The sequence below is a fragment of the Belonocnema kinseyi genome, chromosome 4 (assembly GCF_010883055.1).
Source record: "Belonocnema kinseyi isolate 2016_QV_RU_SX_M_011 chromosome 4, B_treatae_v1, whole genome shotgun sequence".
Taxonomy (NCBI): Eukaryota; Metazoa; Arthropoda; class Insecta; order Hymenoptera; family Cynipidae; genus Belonocnema; species Belonocnema kinseyi.
In genome coordinates, this window is record NC_046660.1 from 43,874,071 (window position 1) to 43,892,928 (window position 18,858).

At 28.1% G+C, this 18,858-nt stretch overlaps 2 protein-coding genes across 2 annotated transcripts in view; both read right to left on the reverse strand.

The window, feature by feature from the left end:
- LOC117171249 (elongation of very long chain fatty acids protein 4-like) overlaps positions 1–4,838 on the reverse strand; it is a 14,224-nt gene extending 9,386 nt beyond the window's left edge. The window contains exon 1 of the mRNA XM_033358364.1: positions 4,662–4,838. Within this exon, the coding sequence (XP_033214255.1) occupies positions 4,662–4,704 (43 nt within the window). The 5' untranslated portion in view covers positions 4,705–4,838. The remainder of the gene's footprint in view (positions 1–4,661) is intronic.
- Positions 4,839–11,063: 6,225 nt separating this feature from the next.
- The window catches only part of LOC117170871 (surfactin synthase subunit 2), a 74,569-nt gene continuing 66,774 nt past the window's right edge, over positions 11,064–18,858 (reverse strand). Inside the window, exon 12 of the mRNA XM_033357915.1 lies at positions 11,064–11,719. Coding sequence (XP_033213806.1) covers positions 11,582–11,719 — 138 coding nt within the window. The 3' untranslated portion in view covers positions 11,064–11,581. The remainder of the gene's footprint in view (positions 11,720–18,858) is intronic.

Genomic DNA, 18,858 nt, shown 5'->3' on the forward strand with positions numbered 1-18,858 from the left:
CCCTCTACAACCGGCTCTGTAACTCAATGAATTTCAATTTGTCCATTTTCTTATTAGACATTTTTCATTGTAAAAAAGTCAAGCTTTCTTTTGAGACTATTTTAAAAAAAATCGTGGATGCCTAAATTGCGAAAAAAGTTAAATAAAAAATTGATTTATTGAAAAAATTGTTTAAACAATTTTTTTGTTATAAATAATAAAATAGGATGAAAGCATGTAAAAAGCACTTTCCAAAACCCTCATACAAATTTTAAATCGCGTAATTAGAAAGGAAGTTACAGGCGTTTGAAACTACCCCTGCAGGCATTGGGGTTGAAAATTCAACCCCCCCTCACTTGGGGAGGGTTGGTAATCCTGCTCCATAAGTTTGTGGATTAACTACTGTTGGGTAGGTGAACATATTCCCAGAATTTAGAGACAATCGAAAAACATGACTTTTTGAGTTGGGGCAGTTGAGGAATAATGACCCGTATGTACTTGATTCCTATTTCTTTTCATCAAGACACATATCTGTTGTTGATTCGAAGAAATTAATTCTTTGGCTATATTTTCTTGATTCAAGTAAATATTCCTAACAATTGAGAAAATGATTTCCTCGATTCGAAAGGTATAGATTCGTTGAAATCTGATTAGTCGTTCAAAGAAATACTTATTTGATTCAATGAATTCGATTCGTGGAATTGATGCGGACGCAGTTGAATCAATAATTTTTACATACTTGAATGAAGTATTGAGATCAATATACCATGAAGTAATTATTTAATTCAAAATAATAATAATAATTAAATTGAAAATATATTTATTTGTTACAAAAATTTCATTCATTTATACCAATGAAGCATTTATTTAGATCAACAAGACATTATGTTTAGATAAATATATCTTTTTTGAAGAGGAATATTTTATTTGATTACTAGAATTAAATTATTTATAACAAATAAGCATTTATCTTAACGAAGTAATTATTTTTTTAAATCACACAATTATTAATTTAGCGTAATTTTTTCCAATTGAGTATTTCTTTAGATTAAAAAAATATTTTGTTAAATTAAATATCAGTGTTTTTGATTTTAAGAAATATTTCTTTGGCATTTATGGTGAGCGTTAAATATGGCTTGCCGTCTTTGAATTTCCATATTGGGATAGCGTCGTAATAATTGCTGTGGACTTCGCCTTCGAAGGATGCGAGTTCGATTCCTGCTGAAGGAGGGTTTTTCGTCTAATTTTTCTGTTTTAGGTTCATCAAGATTTTAAATTATCTGATTTGTTTAAATTAAATATGTATATTACTAACAATGTTAATTATAATTCTAGCTAAAAGAATCCACTTGGAAATTCAAGTGAATATTGTACTACATCCGACTATCTGTTGGATATTTTTTCGCTTCAAATGTTAACTTAATCCTAATGAAATTTCTTTGACTGAAATAAATAATTTTGTCCATAAAGTGCTTATATTTATTTGTCTCAAATAAAGATTTTTTTGAAAATAAACAGGAGTTTCACTTCAACCAAGTAAAATTCATTTGGTGCAAGTAATCTTTTTTCAGTGAATCATAGTTATAAGTAGATATTAAAAAAAAAAATCACACCAGAACCGAAGTCGTAAACGACGCCGGAAACGACCTCGTATTCGGTCTCAAATTCCGATCTTCTTTCCGGAGTCGTTTCCGACATCGTTTCCTGCGTAGTTTTCGGCGTAATTTGAATATTTTTTAACATTTAAAAAACAAAAAAAGACATTTTCAAGATATTTCCACATGAACTATTCATCAAGGTAGAACTACATTGGCCTCTTTGAATTTGATTCAAATTTTCGACAAAGTTTTATTAACCGTGTTTTACGGAACAATTAAGTAACTTTCTTGTTAAATAACAGACAAAATGGTATTTTTGCAATAAATGAAAAATAACACATCTATGCACTTTTAAGGTTTTCCATATTTTTCAAACATAAATACCTCATAAAAAGAAAAACGGAATTTCACTTTGGTCTGAAGATTTTTCTTCTAATATAACTATTTGATTATATTTTCCAGTTTGTTGCTAATTTTGAACAGCTATACTGAAAAACATTTTTTTGTTCAAATTACAACTACTTGCTTAAAAGAGGAATTACTTTCTTAAAAATTCATTATTTTGGGTAATGATTCATAATTTTAGTTAAGAAATCTTGTTCTTTTTTTGTGGTAGAAAGTTAATCTTTTCGGTTAAAAATGCATGGATTGTGTTAAAATTTAATCTCCTTTTGGAGAAAACTTATAATATTTGGTTAAAAAATTGGTGTATTTTGTAAAATTTTTAGTTGAAAATATATTTTCAAAGATATTTAATCTTTTTTGTAGAATATTCATTTGTTTGAAAATTTAACTGTTTCGTTGTAAATTTATTTTCATTGTCTAAAAACTTCTTCCCTCAAATAAAAATTAAACTATTTTATTTTTTAAAGATTTTTTCTCAGTAGAAAATTCATATATTGTTAGTTAAAAACTTATATTTTTTTCGTTTAAAATTTAGTAATTTGTTATCTTAAATTCGTTTTTTCTTTGTGTTGAAACTACATTTTTTACTGAAAATGTATCTATTTTATTTTTGCTAGAAAATTGATCTTTTGCATTTAAGAATTTCGTTACTCTAATGAAAAACATGTCTTTTTTAGTCGCAAATTGAATTACAGTAAACGGTCACTTGTCTCAAGTACCCTACTGTTATTTTAATTTGCGCAGTTCCGTCACCTAATACTACGGTCCCTGTACGCTTTCTTCCGCGTCAGTAGCTGCCAAATGAGAAAGAAGTCCAAAGAGCGGTAAGCCCTCGTTGGTTTAAATTCAGTATTTTAGCATTATGTCATGGGAATGCGGACAGCTTGTCGGAAAAAATATTCTAAACGTAAAAGTAAGTCATAAATACACGAATAGTAATATTAGTGAAATGAAGAATTTATTTTCTCACACATGTTTCATTCTTTTGTCGACTGACGACCTTTCGGCGTCATGAAATAAAATAAATTATCCAAAGGTTAGTGTATTAGATCAGGTACTCTTACATCAAATTTCGGACATTTGATTGTATTTCGAAAACTGAAAGGTCTACAACCGATAACATGATGAAAAAGAAATTTTCACCTATCCTAGCATGACGGTGCCGCTATATTACAAAACTCAATGTTCCGCGAAATATTGAAGCCAATTTTTGATTCCATTATATTGGTTTCAGCTAGAAAATTGTACTATTTCAAGGAAATATTATATTTGTTACGTCGTACGTCAACAAAAAGACTAATTTATGCTGTGATGCTAATGGATCGCAACATTTTCAAATGCGCATGTGCCGAAAAGTGCAAGTCTATTTAAAAATATAAAGTATAAGCTTGTAATATTACATTAATAACAAATTATTTGAGGAAATTAGTTATTTGTTACATTTAATTAAATTAATTTGTGTAAAGTGAAAATTTTATTAAAATATTTATCTGTATTATTATTGATAGTGCTAATTAATTTAAATCGACCCACGCTTTTCGGCAGATGCGCAGTTGAAAACGTTGTTTACATTGCGCGCATCGATACAAGGCTGGTTCAGCCAAAGAACGTCGTTTGACAAAAATAAACTAAAGGTCTTAGTAGAGGTTGAGGCCCCTCCAGCCTGAAACTCTACATTTTGGATGAAATTGTTTTTCTTTATTGATTAAAAAATCTTTCTTAGTTGAAAATTCTTTTTTTGGTTTGTTTAATTGAACTGTTTCTTTTATTGAAAATTAAATATTTTTTGGTGAATATATCAACTATTACACTTTTTGTTGATAATTCATTTTCATTCAAATCAAATATTCATTTTTTTTTGTTAAAGAATAATTATTTTAACTGGAAATGTAATAATAATGTTCTACATTAATAAGTTCGAAATTTTTGTCAGTTCCATTATGCACACAATTGCTAACAATGCTTTACAGATTTTCGTGAGACACCTTTTTTTTAGAGGAAGATTGTTGTCATAGAATACGAATCCACGGTAAAAATTTCTAAATTCGAAATAGCTGATCCAATAGGGCGTCTCAAAATTGTGAAGAAATCAAAAAACTTGGCACACTTCCGTGAAACCTTATTTCTACAGTTTATTGGGGTCGTATGATACGAATCCGTAGAAAATCAGGTAATGCATATAAACAAATGTAATATAAACCATAAACAATTTTGCAAATAGGTTTCATTCTACTCTTTTCATAGGCAGGTGAAATTTCAACCTCGGATTCGTGCTCTGTAGCCAGAGAAATCTAAGATATGAACTTCCGTAAAAATATATCGAGTTTTCAATTTTTTTCCATTTTGAGCCGCCATATTGGATCAGCCATCTTGGATTTCAAAATTTTAAATAAAATTTCATATTCTGTTACTTAAAAAACCATAGGACACCAGGATTGACGAAAATAAAAGTTATTTTTTATCTTGCCACCAGGTAAAATTTTCTTGCACACAACATGCTGCTCAAGGGCTTAATGTAGGTTTTGCGAATGAAACAATAGTGATTAAAATCTAGTCTACAAAGTTTGAAATAACAAACAAACAAATTTGATATAAAATCTAAAAGCAGTTTGGAAAAGGGAAGAAAAAGCAACCGCTACATGTAGCTTCAGTAATAATTTTTGAAAAAATCAAACATACCTGACATTTCGTAGTAGTAGTTGTACGTTTCTAGGATACCCATTTTGACTACGTTTGACTACGTTTGACTGCGTTTGACTGCGTTTGATTGCTCGCAGTCTGAAAATGGACGAACACTGAAAATTTACAAGTGACTACTCAAAACTTTGAGGTAACTCAATTAATTCTTCTATTAACTGATTACGATTCGATATTTCCTAACCAGCCTTCAACGCATATGCAAATATTGTTCACAAAGTTCAGTGTTTATACGTTCAATTCCGGAAAATGTCGACCTTTAACTTCTGATGTAATTCGAATTAAAAAATAGAGTGAGGTCAGTCACATTACAATTAGTTCTCGAATTAATCAGACTGATTGTTTTTTAACATTTAATTTCTAGCCTTTTTTCGTACAAGGTGAAATTTGTTTATAAAAAAAGGCTCGCGCTTCGCGTTCATTAATGGGTCACCTCGTGCTTCGCACTGAGATCTTTATTTATTGCCTTTGAAATTCTTGAATAAAATTTTAACAAAAAGCTCTTTTTTAAATCGCAATTTATATATGCGTTTTTATATTCTGAATTTTCTACCTTGGTCGTTTTTTCACTGATTTTTCATTTATTTTTTCATTTATTTTTTCATTTTTAAAGTTATTTTTCATGAAGAAAACAAAAAGTACGCGTCCTATCAGGAATTCATTCTTAACGAAATTGTAGATTTTTTTATGGGATCAAAATTTTTGTTAATTCATTTTTTTTCGTATTCTGCATAGTTTGACGTCAAAATGGAATTTTTTATTGTTTTTTTGTGATATTAAAATTTGAATTTTCGAGTTTTTTGAAAAATTAAAAAAGTTGTTATAATAATCTTGTAGGGCTTTCAAAAAGCAATGTTTTTCTTTTTTTGACCTTTTTCATATTGTGTGTTGTTTGGCTTAAAATTTGGATTTTCGATTGATTTATAAAATTTTGAAAATGCTATAACTCTGAGAATTTTCTTTTTATCGAAAAAAGGGATCAGGATAAATTGTTTGGATTTCTGAGTACTATGAACAGCTGCACCTAAAATTTTTAAATATAAAAAAATGGTCCCAATAATTTTGTAAATGTTTTAACTTTTTGAATTTTTATCCAAAATAGCTGCTTCAAGAACTCGTCCTTTGTCTTAGGACCTAAAAAAAGTGCGCCATAGATCGATTCGATTCGTTTATTTTTTCGAGAGTCATCCTGTTCACGGGCGGACGGACAGTCTGACAAGCGGATGGACAGCAGACGCTATCGTAGAAACTTGATTTTTGGTTACATATTCGACTGTTTTAGAAAAGAACTCTTTTTGGTTGAAAATTTAGATATATGAAAATTAATACTATTTTTTTTAAATTTCACTATTTTATTAAAAATGCATCTTCCTTTGTTGAAAATGATCTTTTTTGGTTGATATATAATCTTTTTTTTTTGAATATTCGACTATTGGGTTAAAAATCCAATTATTTTTTCAAAAGCCATCGTTATGGTGGAAAATTCATCTTCTTGAATTAAAAATTCATCTTTTTGATTGAAAATTAACTTTTTTCAAATTTTAAACTTTTTGTTAAAAATTCAACTATTTTGGTCAAATTCGTTTCCTTGAATTGAAAATCCAACTATTTCTTTGAAGTTGAATTTGTCTTGTTATAAAATTCGACCATTTGATTAAAAATTCATCTCTGTAGCTTGAAAATTCTACTATTTTGCTGAAACTGCAGTCATTTTGTTAATCACTGTTATTCGAAAATTTTACTATTTGTTTGAAAATGAAATTTTGTCTTCATAATTCATCTTTTTTAGTTAAAAATTCATCTTTTTTATTTAAAAATTCATCTGTCTTGTTAAAATTGAGCTCTATCGTGAAAAACTCGTCTCTCAGATTGACAATTTAATTATTTTGCTGAAAATTCGCCTTTGTAGTTTGAAAATCAACTATTTTGCTAAAACTGCAATTATTTTGTTAATCACTTTTATTCAAAAATTTGACTATTGGGCAGAAAATTATTTTTTTTTTTCAAAATTCATCTTTCTTGGTTGAAAATGAACTTTCTTATTAAAACAAAGGTATATTCTGAAAAATTCGTCTCTTTGATTGAAAATTCAATTATTTTCTTGAAAATTCATTTCTCTTGATTGAAAGTTCTACTATCTGGTTGGCAATGCAACTAATTCTTGAAATTTTTTAAACTTCAACTATTTAGTTGAAAAATCTTTTTCAAAAATTATCTTTCTTGTTGATGATACAGCTTCTTAGACTGACAATTCAACTGTCTTTAAAAAATTCATCTTTTTGTCTGGAAAATTGAACTATTTAGTAGAATTCTAATCTTTTTTGTTTGATAATTCGGCCATTTGATTGGAAATTTATCTTTGTAGGTTGAAAATTCAAGTATTTTGCTCAAAGTTGAATTGCATTCATGAAACTTCTTCTCTTCTTTTTTTAATCTTCTCATATTTTTTGGTGGAAAATTCAGTTTTCATCGTTGAAAATGATGTTTTTTTAAATTTATTTGTCTTCTAAGAAAATCGTAATTTTCCTGAAAACTTAAACTATTTGGTTGAAAATGAAGTTTTTTACGTTTAATCTCTTGGATTTGAATATTCGACAACTTGGTACATAATTCAATTAATTTCTTCAAAAGTAATATTTTTTGATTAACTATATATCTTTTTTAATTAGAAATGTACTTTTTGTTGAAAATTCAACTGTCTATTAAAAAATTCGTATTTTTTCTTGAAAGTTCAACTCTTTAGTTAAAAATTTAATTATTTTGATGAAAGTTCCTCTTTTTAAATAAAAATTCAACTCCATTATCTTTCAATTTTTTTATGCTACTTTTTGTAGACTTTTCTGAAATTACATTCGACTTTTTTAAGTTTTTTAGTCGATCCAAATCCTGGGCTGTTCAATAAATATTAAATAATCCTTAACCAAAGAATTATTTATCAACATTTTACAGAAATAGTTTATTTACTAGGACGAAGAAGCTTGTTCCAAAATTAGACACGATAATAATTTATAGGATAACATTTCATTCAAATTCCTGTCAAGAGCTTGACATGACTTGCACACGTACTCTTCCCGATTGTGTGTTAATTTTTATTCCGCATCACAATCGATAGAGTGAATAGTGAATACATTTGTTTATGATTTCAAATGTTCTTTGTTATACCAGTCTATTTTTGCTGATATCACTGACAAAAAATGTTTTTTCTCGTTGTTGACAAAAGAGGCAATTATTTAGAGAGATAATAAAAAAGTTTGTTTGAATAATAATTTATTGTAATTAGCATCACGATAATACTTACTATGATAAATATATAATTATCATTTGCAGCAGAAATTTTCGTTGGGAACTTTGTAATCAACCTTTATTATTTTATTTTTTTTCTTGTTCAAGATTTTACCTATTATTTTATAACAATTTCAGGTCAAATAAATTTCGCAAGTGAAGAGTATATTTAAATTAACCTAATATAATCTTATTTTTTATCTTTATTTTTTAATCTTATTTTAATCCTAAATATCTTATTTTTTAAAAATCATCAAGATATATATCGTAATGAGATTATTTTGAAAATTGAATTTTTGATAAATCCATTTTATGATACAAATATAAAAATAGACAATAATTTTTCACTTTTTCTTTTGTCACTAATATTGTTTCATTTCACACTATTAGCATATTGTCGATCTAGTTACATAAGGTTACTTGAAAAATCTAAATAATATTATTCTGTTTATTTTAAGATCTAACATTATTTTAAACATACGCAACAAATCAACTTAATAAAAAATTTAATTCAATTTGCACTTCTATTAGTAATTAAATTCCATTGTTCTCGTAAGTCATATGGTTCTGAGAACTAATTTATTTATGAATAGGTAGAAAATCTGATAGGGAAATTCTTAAAAAAGAAAAAAAAGAATAATATTAAATATTTACATTAAATTCTTTGTGCAATACTACATAAGGGTGTAATGGTAGAGTGTTACAAATTTATACGTGTAAAAATTCGACTTTGAATTTTGGGCAATAGAACCCCACAAATTTGTTCGTTTTCTGAAAATTGATATTCCTTTTTTTGAAATAGATGAATCCGTATCTTCCCTTCGGGCGGGGGGGGGGGGGGGGGGGGGGGGGGTAGATTTGAAAATACAAAACAGCAGTTTTATTATTATGTTTCGAAACAAATGATACAGTTGATGACTTTCAAGATTAGTATTTCTTGTTTAAGATATTTGGTGATTATTTATACATTTTACATTTGTTTAAACGATTTTTTGTAAATCCTAAAATGATATTATTTTTCTTAATGATAGACACAGTTATCGAATGTTGAAAGTAATATATTATTTTAAGGATGTTTGACAATTATTATTTTATTACTTCGTCATTTAACAAATTAAATTTTATATGTCAAAAATGTTATTGTTTATAACGATTTATGTATAAAAAATTATACATAACATTATTCTATACAGAATAAAATGAAAAGTTTTGTTTTTATCAATACATAATAAATATTATAAGTGTTTCGTCTCACCCCTGTACTTGTCCAGTTCCATTCCAAGCCAGTGAGACCAGGTAAAGGCACTTCTTTTGAATTTTTATTTATTATTTGCATTTCATTATTTAAAAATATTTTTTCGGGAATTTTTTTAATTGTGAAAAAAGCGGCAAATAGCCAGGATTGTTCTTTAAAATATCCTAATATGCAAATTAAAGGTGGTTTTATATTTACTCTAATTCGGATTTGAAACAGGGAATTTCAAACGAATTATAATTATCACTTTGAATAGGGAATTTTCCAAAATAATTAAAATCCTGCGGCAAAGAATTTCAGTTAAGAAATTAAATTTTGTGTTTCGGAAATATAATTTCCCTGCAGAATTATATTTTTTATTATGGGGCAGGGATTGTGTTTAAAGAATTCTAATTTTGAGTTTGGAATAAGAAATTTCAGTAAAGAAATATAATTTTAATATTTGGGACAAGGAATTCCCGTTAAGAATTATAATTTTGACTTTCAACCGGGTATTCCGTAAATAATTATAATTTTGACTTTCGAACAGGCTATTTCCACAAAGAAGTATAATTTTTACTTTATTGAAAAGTAAGTTTTTTAAATGAATTATAATTCTGTGATAGTACTAATAATTTCCGTAAATAATTTTATTTTTGAGTTTAGGTTAATTTTCTAACAGAAATTTCGTTAAGAATTATAATTTTTACTTTAGGACAAGGGGTTTCCATTATGAATGATAATTTTACTTGGAACAGGGAATTGTTGACATGGAACGGAAAGTTTAAAAAATAATTTTAATTCTGGTTTAGAAGAAGGTAATTTAAAAATCTTTTTTAAATTAAAAATTATAATTCTTTTCCAGAATTCTCTGTTTCAAATCAGAATTGTAATGTCTGTTTAAGAAATTATCTCATGTTCCAACTTAGAATAATAATTTATTCCAAAATTCTCTGGTCCAAATAAGAAATCTTTTTAAATGTTCAGAACTTTATTTTAATGTTCAGAACTTTTTTAAATCTTTCAAAATCGTCTGAAATCATTTAAATGTTTTCAAACTAAATTTATCAATAAAAATTAGCAACTGACTGGGAGAAAACCGGAAAATCACCGGGAATTTAAAATCGATCAGGTAGACATCCTACTAACGCAATAAAAAAGTCGCATTTATTTTTTCGTAGCCCCGGACAGAAAGTAACGCCTAACTCCTAATTTCTATCTTCTAACCAGTGCTTCCCATTTTGGGAACATTTTAAACTGCGCTTGCGTCGCGCCGGTATGCTCGGATTGGTTACTGTTAGCGCAATGATTTTAAATAATATAAATATTTAACTTTAATATTTATTATAAATAATAATTAGGAAATGCATAAACAGCAATTTCTCAATTCTAAGATACAATTTTCCGAGAAAGAAAACATTTTTTGACCACAATGATTAATCTCGTCTCTGCCGCGTTTCTGAATTAATTTTTTGTTTATTCCCAACAATGTGATTGAAAAAAGAATTAATAAAAGTAAAATAATAAAGTAAGAACTTTTTTTTTCTTGAAGTCAGAATTAATAACGCATTTTGCAATAAAATCACTTTTTTTCGTCTGTCACTCAAAAATTTCATTTTCGGATTAATAAAGTACTTTCGATGCATTTCCCAATTATTATTTATCATAAATATTACATTTTAATATTTGTATAATTTAAGGTGCGCGCGGTTACAGTAATGAATCTGGTGGCCGGTGCGACGCAAGCGCAGTTCAATATCATAGAGAATTGATGGGGGTAGATGCAGTAATGGGAAATATAGGGGAAGTGAGGGGAAGCGGAGTGGGCGAGGAAAAGTTGAGGAAGGGAGGGGAAGCGAATGTTGAAGTTTGGGAGGGAAATTAGGGCTGGGGAGTGGAAGTATATGAATGTAGGGCGAGTAGTGGAGGGGCAACATGGGAGGGGGAGATGTGACCGACTTATTTGCGTCCTAAAAGGCTACGAAATCCTTTCTTGTAAGCACAAGGCGCTTGCCTACTTTGACTAATTTTGGAAAATGGTGTGGCTTACGACCTTGTGCAACTAGATGGCCGATATCAGAAGGTATTAACATTAATAATAAAGATTGCAGATGAATTAAACCTAGTCTTTAAAATTCTTATCAAAGTTTTACATTTACCTATTATCTATTTACAAAAAATATTTACAATACTGATTATAATATATATGTATATATATATATATATATATGTGTGTGTGTGTGTATAAGTATAGGTTAATTGCTGATCTTGTAAGGTTGGCATACAATTTCGATTTGTATTTAATTTCTGAAAGTAAAGAATTTTCCAATCTTAATAAAATGACGAGAATTAAAGATTATATGTATTTTCTTATCTGTAAGTATAATTAAACTACTTTCCAAGAACAAACCGCTCGCTGATCATCTGGTGCTTCTCCAAATGGTTTAGAACCATCCGATGCGACGTATTGGTTAACTTGATAATCCAAAAGCACTTTGTAGTTGTAAATGTCCGTACCCAGTTGCTGAAAATGAATTTAAAATTATTTAAATTAATTTCTAATGCTTGGAATTCTTTTTTAGAGTCAAATTTTTTCCTAGGAGGGGAAATAAGAAGAAGGGAAGTGGAGGAAAATACGGAAGGTAAAAGTAAAAGAACTAAGATAAAATAAGGGAAGAGAAACTAGAGGTGAAGAGAGCAAATTAGGGTAGGAATGTAAGAGAAAAGAGAGGAATTTATTTGAAATAAGGGAGGGTAGTGACGGAAATGAAATAAAGTAGAAGTTTAGTTCAGGTGGGTAGGAGAGGGATAATAATTACTTGGAAAGAGAATTAGGGTAATGAGGTGTGTTAGACGAGGAGAGGAAGGGAAGGGGAGGGGAGGCAGAGAAAGAAGATTTTGAGAAAGGGAATGGTAGCGAAGGATGAAATAAGTAGGGGAGAAGTAGGGAAGGTAAGCGGAAATAAGATGAAGAGCAGTAATGGGCAATTAGTGAAATGAAAGTAGAGGAAATTAGGGAAGGTAAAGGTATAAGAATTAATATAAAACAGGGTGAGAGAAAGTGGAGAAAGAGAAAGGAAATTAGGGAAGGTAAGTATTAGAAAGTAGAGGAAATGATAAAAAATAAGGAAGGGAGGTAAGGGCAGTGAAAGCAAGACTAGCAGGGTAGTGCGGGTTATTAGGAGAGGGAAATTGATGACTGGGGAAGAAGAATTGAGTAAGAGGTATATTAGCTAAAGAAGTGAGGAGAGAGGGAGGCACAAGACTAAGAATTGGAGAGAGAGAGAGAGGGGGGGAGGGAGAGAGGGAGAGAGAGAGAGAGAGGTAGCGAAAGTTGAAGTGTGAGAAGGGTTATTATTGGAAGTAAATGGAATTGAGAGGATGGAATGTTAAAGGATATTAGCGGAGGAGATGTAGAGGAAATAAGGGAAAGTAAAAGTAGAAGAATTCTAGATTGTAAGTGAGAGAAAGTAGAGGAAATTAATAAAAATAGGGGATGCTAGGGAGGGAAAAGAATGGAAGACTAGTGGGGTAATGTGGGTGAGTAGAAGAGGGAAAGTGATGACTGGGGAAGGGAAGTAGGATGAGAGGTGTTTCTGCCGAGAAAGTGAGGGGACGTAAAGTACAGGATAAAGAATATGGGGAAGGGAGTGCTAGCGAAGGGAAAAATGTGTAGAGGGGAGGGGAAAGTAAGCGGAAATAAGAGGATGGGTAGTGATGGGCAATTAGTGAACGGAAAGTAGAGTAGAAATTTTAACGATTAAATTAACGTCTTATTAGGCTACCAAACCCCTTTCTTGTTGGTCCAATCGGATAATTTCATCAATGGGGCAAAGTGGGGGAAAAAAAGTTTTGCTGGAAAAATTACTCTCGAACTTGCAAATTTTATCTGATTTTAACATTATTTGAAGGAAAGGTCACTTTTGAAGAGATTTGTAAGAGCCCATTTTTCATTAATTTTTTTATTAACTTTTTATCTAACAACAAAGTTTATATTTTAATATATTTTTATGTAAACGATCCTATTTTTCAAACTGCTGATATTTATGTAACACATGATGAAATCAGTAAAGACACTTCTTTAAAGTAATATCCAGCCCTTGAAGTTTGTCAAACCTCTTAAAATTGTTGGGATCTGTTAAAATAGATTGAAATCTTTAAACTCTCGTAAATCCTTTGAAATAATTGGAAGTCCTATAAAATCCCTTAAATCTTGTGAAATTCCTTTAAAAACTTCTAAATGTTTAGAAATCTTAAAAAACTCTTTGAAATCTTCTTAAATGTTTGAAATTTCTTTGCATGTTTTAGAATCTGTTAAAATAGCTTTAAATCTTCAGAATCCTTTGAAATAATCATTTTTAGAGATTCTACAAAATTCTTTAACATCATTCACAAACTTTTAAGTCTTTTGAAATAATTTTAAATTCTACGTCAAGTAAATAAATAAATCATTTGTTTCAAGTTTCTCTATTTATTGCATCACTTCTTTCAATACTTTGACATTATTATTTTATATATTGAGTTTTTTTATGATTTTTCTAGAAACGCGAAAATATTATAAAAAAATCATTATAAGAAACTCATTATAGATCTATATTGATTTTTCTATAACAGATTTTCATAAGGGTGTCATGGTAGAGTGTTATAAATTTATACGTGTAAAAATTCGACTTTGAATTTTGGGCAATAGAACCCCACAAATTTGTTCGTTTTCTGAAAATTGATATTCCTTTTTTTAAAATAGATGAATCCGTATCTTCCCTTCGGGCGGGGAGGGGGGGGGGGGTAGATTTGAAATTTTTAAAGTTTAGTTTTCGAAAAAATGTAAAAGAGAAGCATTTTTTGTTAATCTTTTGTAAATTAATGTTTATTAACCTCTTAGGGAATAATTAAGGAATAATTTCCAAAAATACAAAACAGCAGTTTTATTATTATGTTTCGAAACAAATGATACAGTTGATGACTTTCAAGATTAGTATTTCTTGTTTAAGATATTTGGTGATTATTTATACATTTTACATTTGTTTGAACCATTTTTTGTAAATCCTAAAATGATATTATTTTTCTTAATGATAGACACAGTTATCGAATGTTGAAAGTAATATATTATTTTAAGGATATTTGACAATTATTTAAATATTTCTTATTTGTTCAAGCCTTTCCTTCCTCTTGTTAATCTTGTATATGTATTACATTCGCAGGAAAAGTGGAGAAAATTCTATTTTTTCCTAATCAGTAACGCTATGTTGTTTATTATGCAGTATTTTCTGATCTCAGAATTTATGCCCTATTTTTTTTTAATTGGTTTTTTAAGCTGTAATTTGATTCAACTTTTATATGAAAAGGAGCAAGTGGTAGTAATTGTTTAATTAATTGCAAAGTGTCTTTAAAAAAAAATTCACTTTTAACAATCATTAGCACATAAATTCCAGAATACGATAACATTTCACGATTTACTTAATAAAAAGTATGTTTAAACAAGTCAAAATGCTTTTAACAATTTATAAATATCCTAAATCAACAAAAAATACTTTAGACATTCGCTAATTGTATAATTAATCTAAAAAAAATAACTTTAAATTCCACACGGCAAAATTGCTTAAACAAATGAAAATTGTTTAAATAATTATCAACTATGTCAAGCAAGAAACATTATTCTTTAAATTTATCAACTCCATTATTTCACCTGAAAAATAATAACTTTTAACGATTGAGAGTAAAAAAATTGTTTTAACTAGTTTCACAATGCTTGGGAACTTCTGACTTATCGACTATAAATAATAATTGTAAGTTTTTTTTAAATGTCATCTTTAGTATAAATTTAATTAATTTCTAAATCAAATTCTAAAGTTGACCGAATTAGAAAAAAATTAAATTTATCCAAGGTTTGAAATTTTATAAACTTAGTAACTTAACACAATTTACGGAAAGTCAACAAAATGTAAATTTCGGCCGCCAAAAAAAAGTGTCGTAGAAACGTTTTGAACAAGTTTCTTAATTACGTCAACACATCGTCGTCATAAAGTCATACACAGGTAAAAGTCTCATCAGTGATAATAGTTGTATGTTTTGTGTTTTCGTCATTTGCTGTCATTTACGGTTACATATTTTAATTATAATTATATTTAGTGTTTATAATGAAATATTCAGAGTCGTCGACAAGCATGCTTTTACAAGTATTTTATAAGGATATTAAATAATAACATTGATAACAAAATTAAAATTTTTTTTTTAATAACAAAAGTATTTATATTTATATGAAAGTATGAGAACTTCTAAAGAAGGAACAACTAGCTACTAAAATTGACAAAATTTGTGAAATAAGCAATTATTTTCGAACTTTTTTACCCCAGCCCTACACCCTACCCCCTTGTAAAAGACCACAACATTTCTTTTAGACGCCCCCCCCCTTTCCGCCGTTACGTAACTTTCTTTTTATTATGCTTTAAGACATAATAGTCGTTTTCTAACAAATATTTTTTTTAAATATCCAAATTGGCATATTCCCCAATTTTTAAATTCCCTAAATTAACCATTAAAAATAATTATTGTATTTCTACTCAATAAAATATATTTATGAACAAATTTTAATTTTTTAATATCGGGAATTTCTCAATTCGAATATTTTATAATTCGGCTATTCTCTGTAGGGAATTTAATTATTCGGGAATTTTCCAAATCAGCAATATTATTAACTGCCGGGAATTTTATTATTCGGGAATATTCAAATTCGGTAATATTATAAAATGTCGTGAATTTTCCAATTTTATAATTCGGGAATTTTCCAACTCGGTTTTTTTATTTTTCGGCAATTTTATTATTAGCAAATTTTAATATTGTGGATTTTTCCAATCCGGTATTTTTATTTTCCGGCAATTTTATTATTCGGGAATTTTACAGTGTCGGGAATTTTATTTTTCGGTATTTTTCAGGCATCCCACTTTGTTTCGAAGTTTAAATTAAATTCTGAGAATTGAGAACAAGATAGTATTATCAGGTTGTTTTTAAATTTAGATAAACATAATAGTAATATGATTCTTAAGAAAATAAAATAAAAGATAGATTTTTGAATGTTTGAGATGCGTCAGAGAAGATTCTAAAAGATTTTAAAGAAGCATTTTAAGGAAATTTGTTATTTTGAAATATTTCGAAACTGTTTTAAAGCTCTTAAAGTTTATTTTTGCATCTTTAAAAGTCTACCTTTCTAAAAATCTTTGAACGTTGAAAATAATTTTTGAATCTCTTCAATTCCACTAAATATTTCAGAATAAATTTAAATTAAATGAAATCAAATTCAGATTGTTCTTTGAAAAATTTTTAAATCTTATGAAATGTTTCGAAATTGTTTTTGAATAATCTTTTAGAATTAATTTTTCGAAATAAAAAATTATTTAAATTTTTCCTAGCAACCTAAGAACATTTTTTCTCTAAATTTAATTTTTCTTTAACCTTCCAAAATTAAAAAAAAATCTTTACAAGTTTTAATTATTTTTTAACCGCTTATAAATTTCTGAATATCTTTTAAACTTACTCAAATTTGAAAGTATAGTTTTTAAACCAACATGAACTTAGAAAAAAACTTTTTGCGACGAAATTGCATAAAAAGGCTTAAAAAGAACCATGTTGATTAATTTTTCTAAAATTATGTAATGTTGCAAAATTATAAAATTTTGTTTCAAAATATTTTATACACTTTTTAAAAGTGTTAGGAAATAATTAAAAATGTTCTTTATCTTTCTTACATTTGCGTTTATAAATAATTACAAAAAAATTCTTGAAAATTTGTTCATGAACATTTTTCTCATTTTTTTGAGAGCTTGCAAAATTCAGTTTACCTAAAAAATTTCACTTCCTTAAAAATTAAAGGAATTGTGTCAAAATCCGTCATATTCTTTTTCAATGCATTTTGAAAAAATTAAATTTTCTTAAATGTTTCATAATTCTTAAAGAGCTTCTAACTTTTTTCTCGAATTTTTCAAAATAAGATTCTGCCCATAATTAAATTTTCCTTATCTCCTTTGAAATTGGAGAAAATTTACAAATCACATTGTAGCAGCGAAATGTTAAAAAACGGAATTATTTCCTATCATTGAATTATGATGAACAAAGTTGAACTTTTCCGCCTAAAATACATGCATGCTTCAAAGGCGTGCTACGAACTATGAACCTTGTTCTTTTAACGTAATCAACTATTTAAAACCAAATTTTAAACTCTGTGTAATATAGGATCTTAACAAGTAATTAAGTTTGTTTTACTATTCATGAATAATATTAAATAATATTCATATCCTTCATAAAACAAGTAAATGTGAAAAAGAAGAATAAATTTACCAAATCTTTCGAATTCATAAAAACTAGATGCTATTTTTGTTTTCCTTTAATTGATATCCGGAACTCCCATAAGCCCGATGACATCTAACCCCTTCACTTGGAAGGAAATGTGTACACGTAATGGACTGGGAAGCCCCTAAACTGCCGGATAACGTGTATACACGTCATGGGAAAGTTCCTGATGAATTCACGGATTTTGTTGAAAAGTGGTACTAAGAAGTTATTTGGGTCGCTGAATATGAATTTGAAATTGGAAATGAAAAATTTAATATTGCTGATCCAATATGGCGACTGAAAACCCATTTTTTTACCCACTTTACGATTTTGGGTCTGCACAGTGAAGGGGTTTACATGTATTTACTATTCAATGAGAAAAAAAATACGTTTTTGTCAACATTTATCTTTAAAATTAGCCATAAAATGCGAATCAAAATCCCAAATAATAAAATTTCCGAATAATAAAATTCCTAAACAGTTTATATTATTAACAAATTGAAAAATCCCCGTATAATACAATTTTTACCGAATTTTAAAAGAACGAATGAAAAATCCCGCATAATAAACTTTCCGAAACTGTGAAATTCCATGTTAATAAACTTTTCTAATGATAAAATTTACCAATAATAAAATTCGTGACTCCTAATAATCTTGCTCAATTTTTAAGCAGCATCTAAAAAATCCCGAAAAACAACATTCCCGAATTAACAAATTCCCGATTAATAAAATTCTCGAATAATTTCTAATATTGTCATAATATTGCAGAATTTTAAAGGGACGTCAAAAAATCCTGAAAAATAAAATTCCCGGTGCTATGAAGTTCCCGAATAATAAAGTTCCCTAATATAATTCCCGAATAATAAAATTCTCAAATTTTAAGATTTCCGAACAATGAAATTCCCGAACAGTTTATAATATTGCCGAATTGAAAAATTCCCGAATAATGAAATGCCTGGTACCTAATATTGTCGAATTTTAAAGGGGCGACTCAAAAGTCCCGAAAAATAAACAGTTTTTTCTAGTATTGTTATTTCAAATTCAAACCGTAATTTTTAAAACGTTAAAAATTAAAAATATTTGTTGACACATATATTTTTAGTGTGTTTTTAAGAAATAAATCATGTTTATAGTAAAATTGTTGATTGCTTAAATTTGGAAATTTTCTAGTTCAGATATTTTATATTTTGGAAATTTTCTGTCGAGAATTTTATTATTCGGTAATATTATAAGCTGTCGGAAATTTCATTAATAGGGAATTTTATTTTTTAGGGATATTGTAATTCTGGACTTCTATTATTTGGGGATTTTTAATTCGGGAATTATATTATTCGAGAA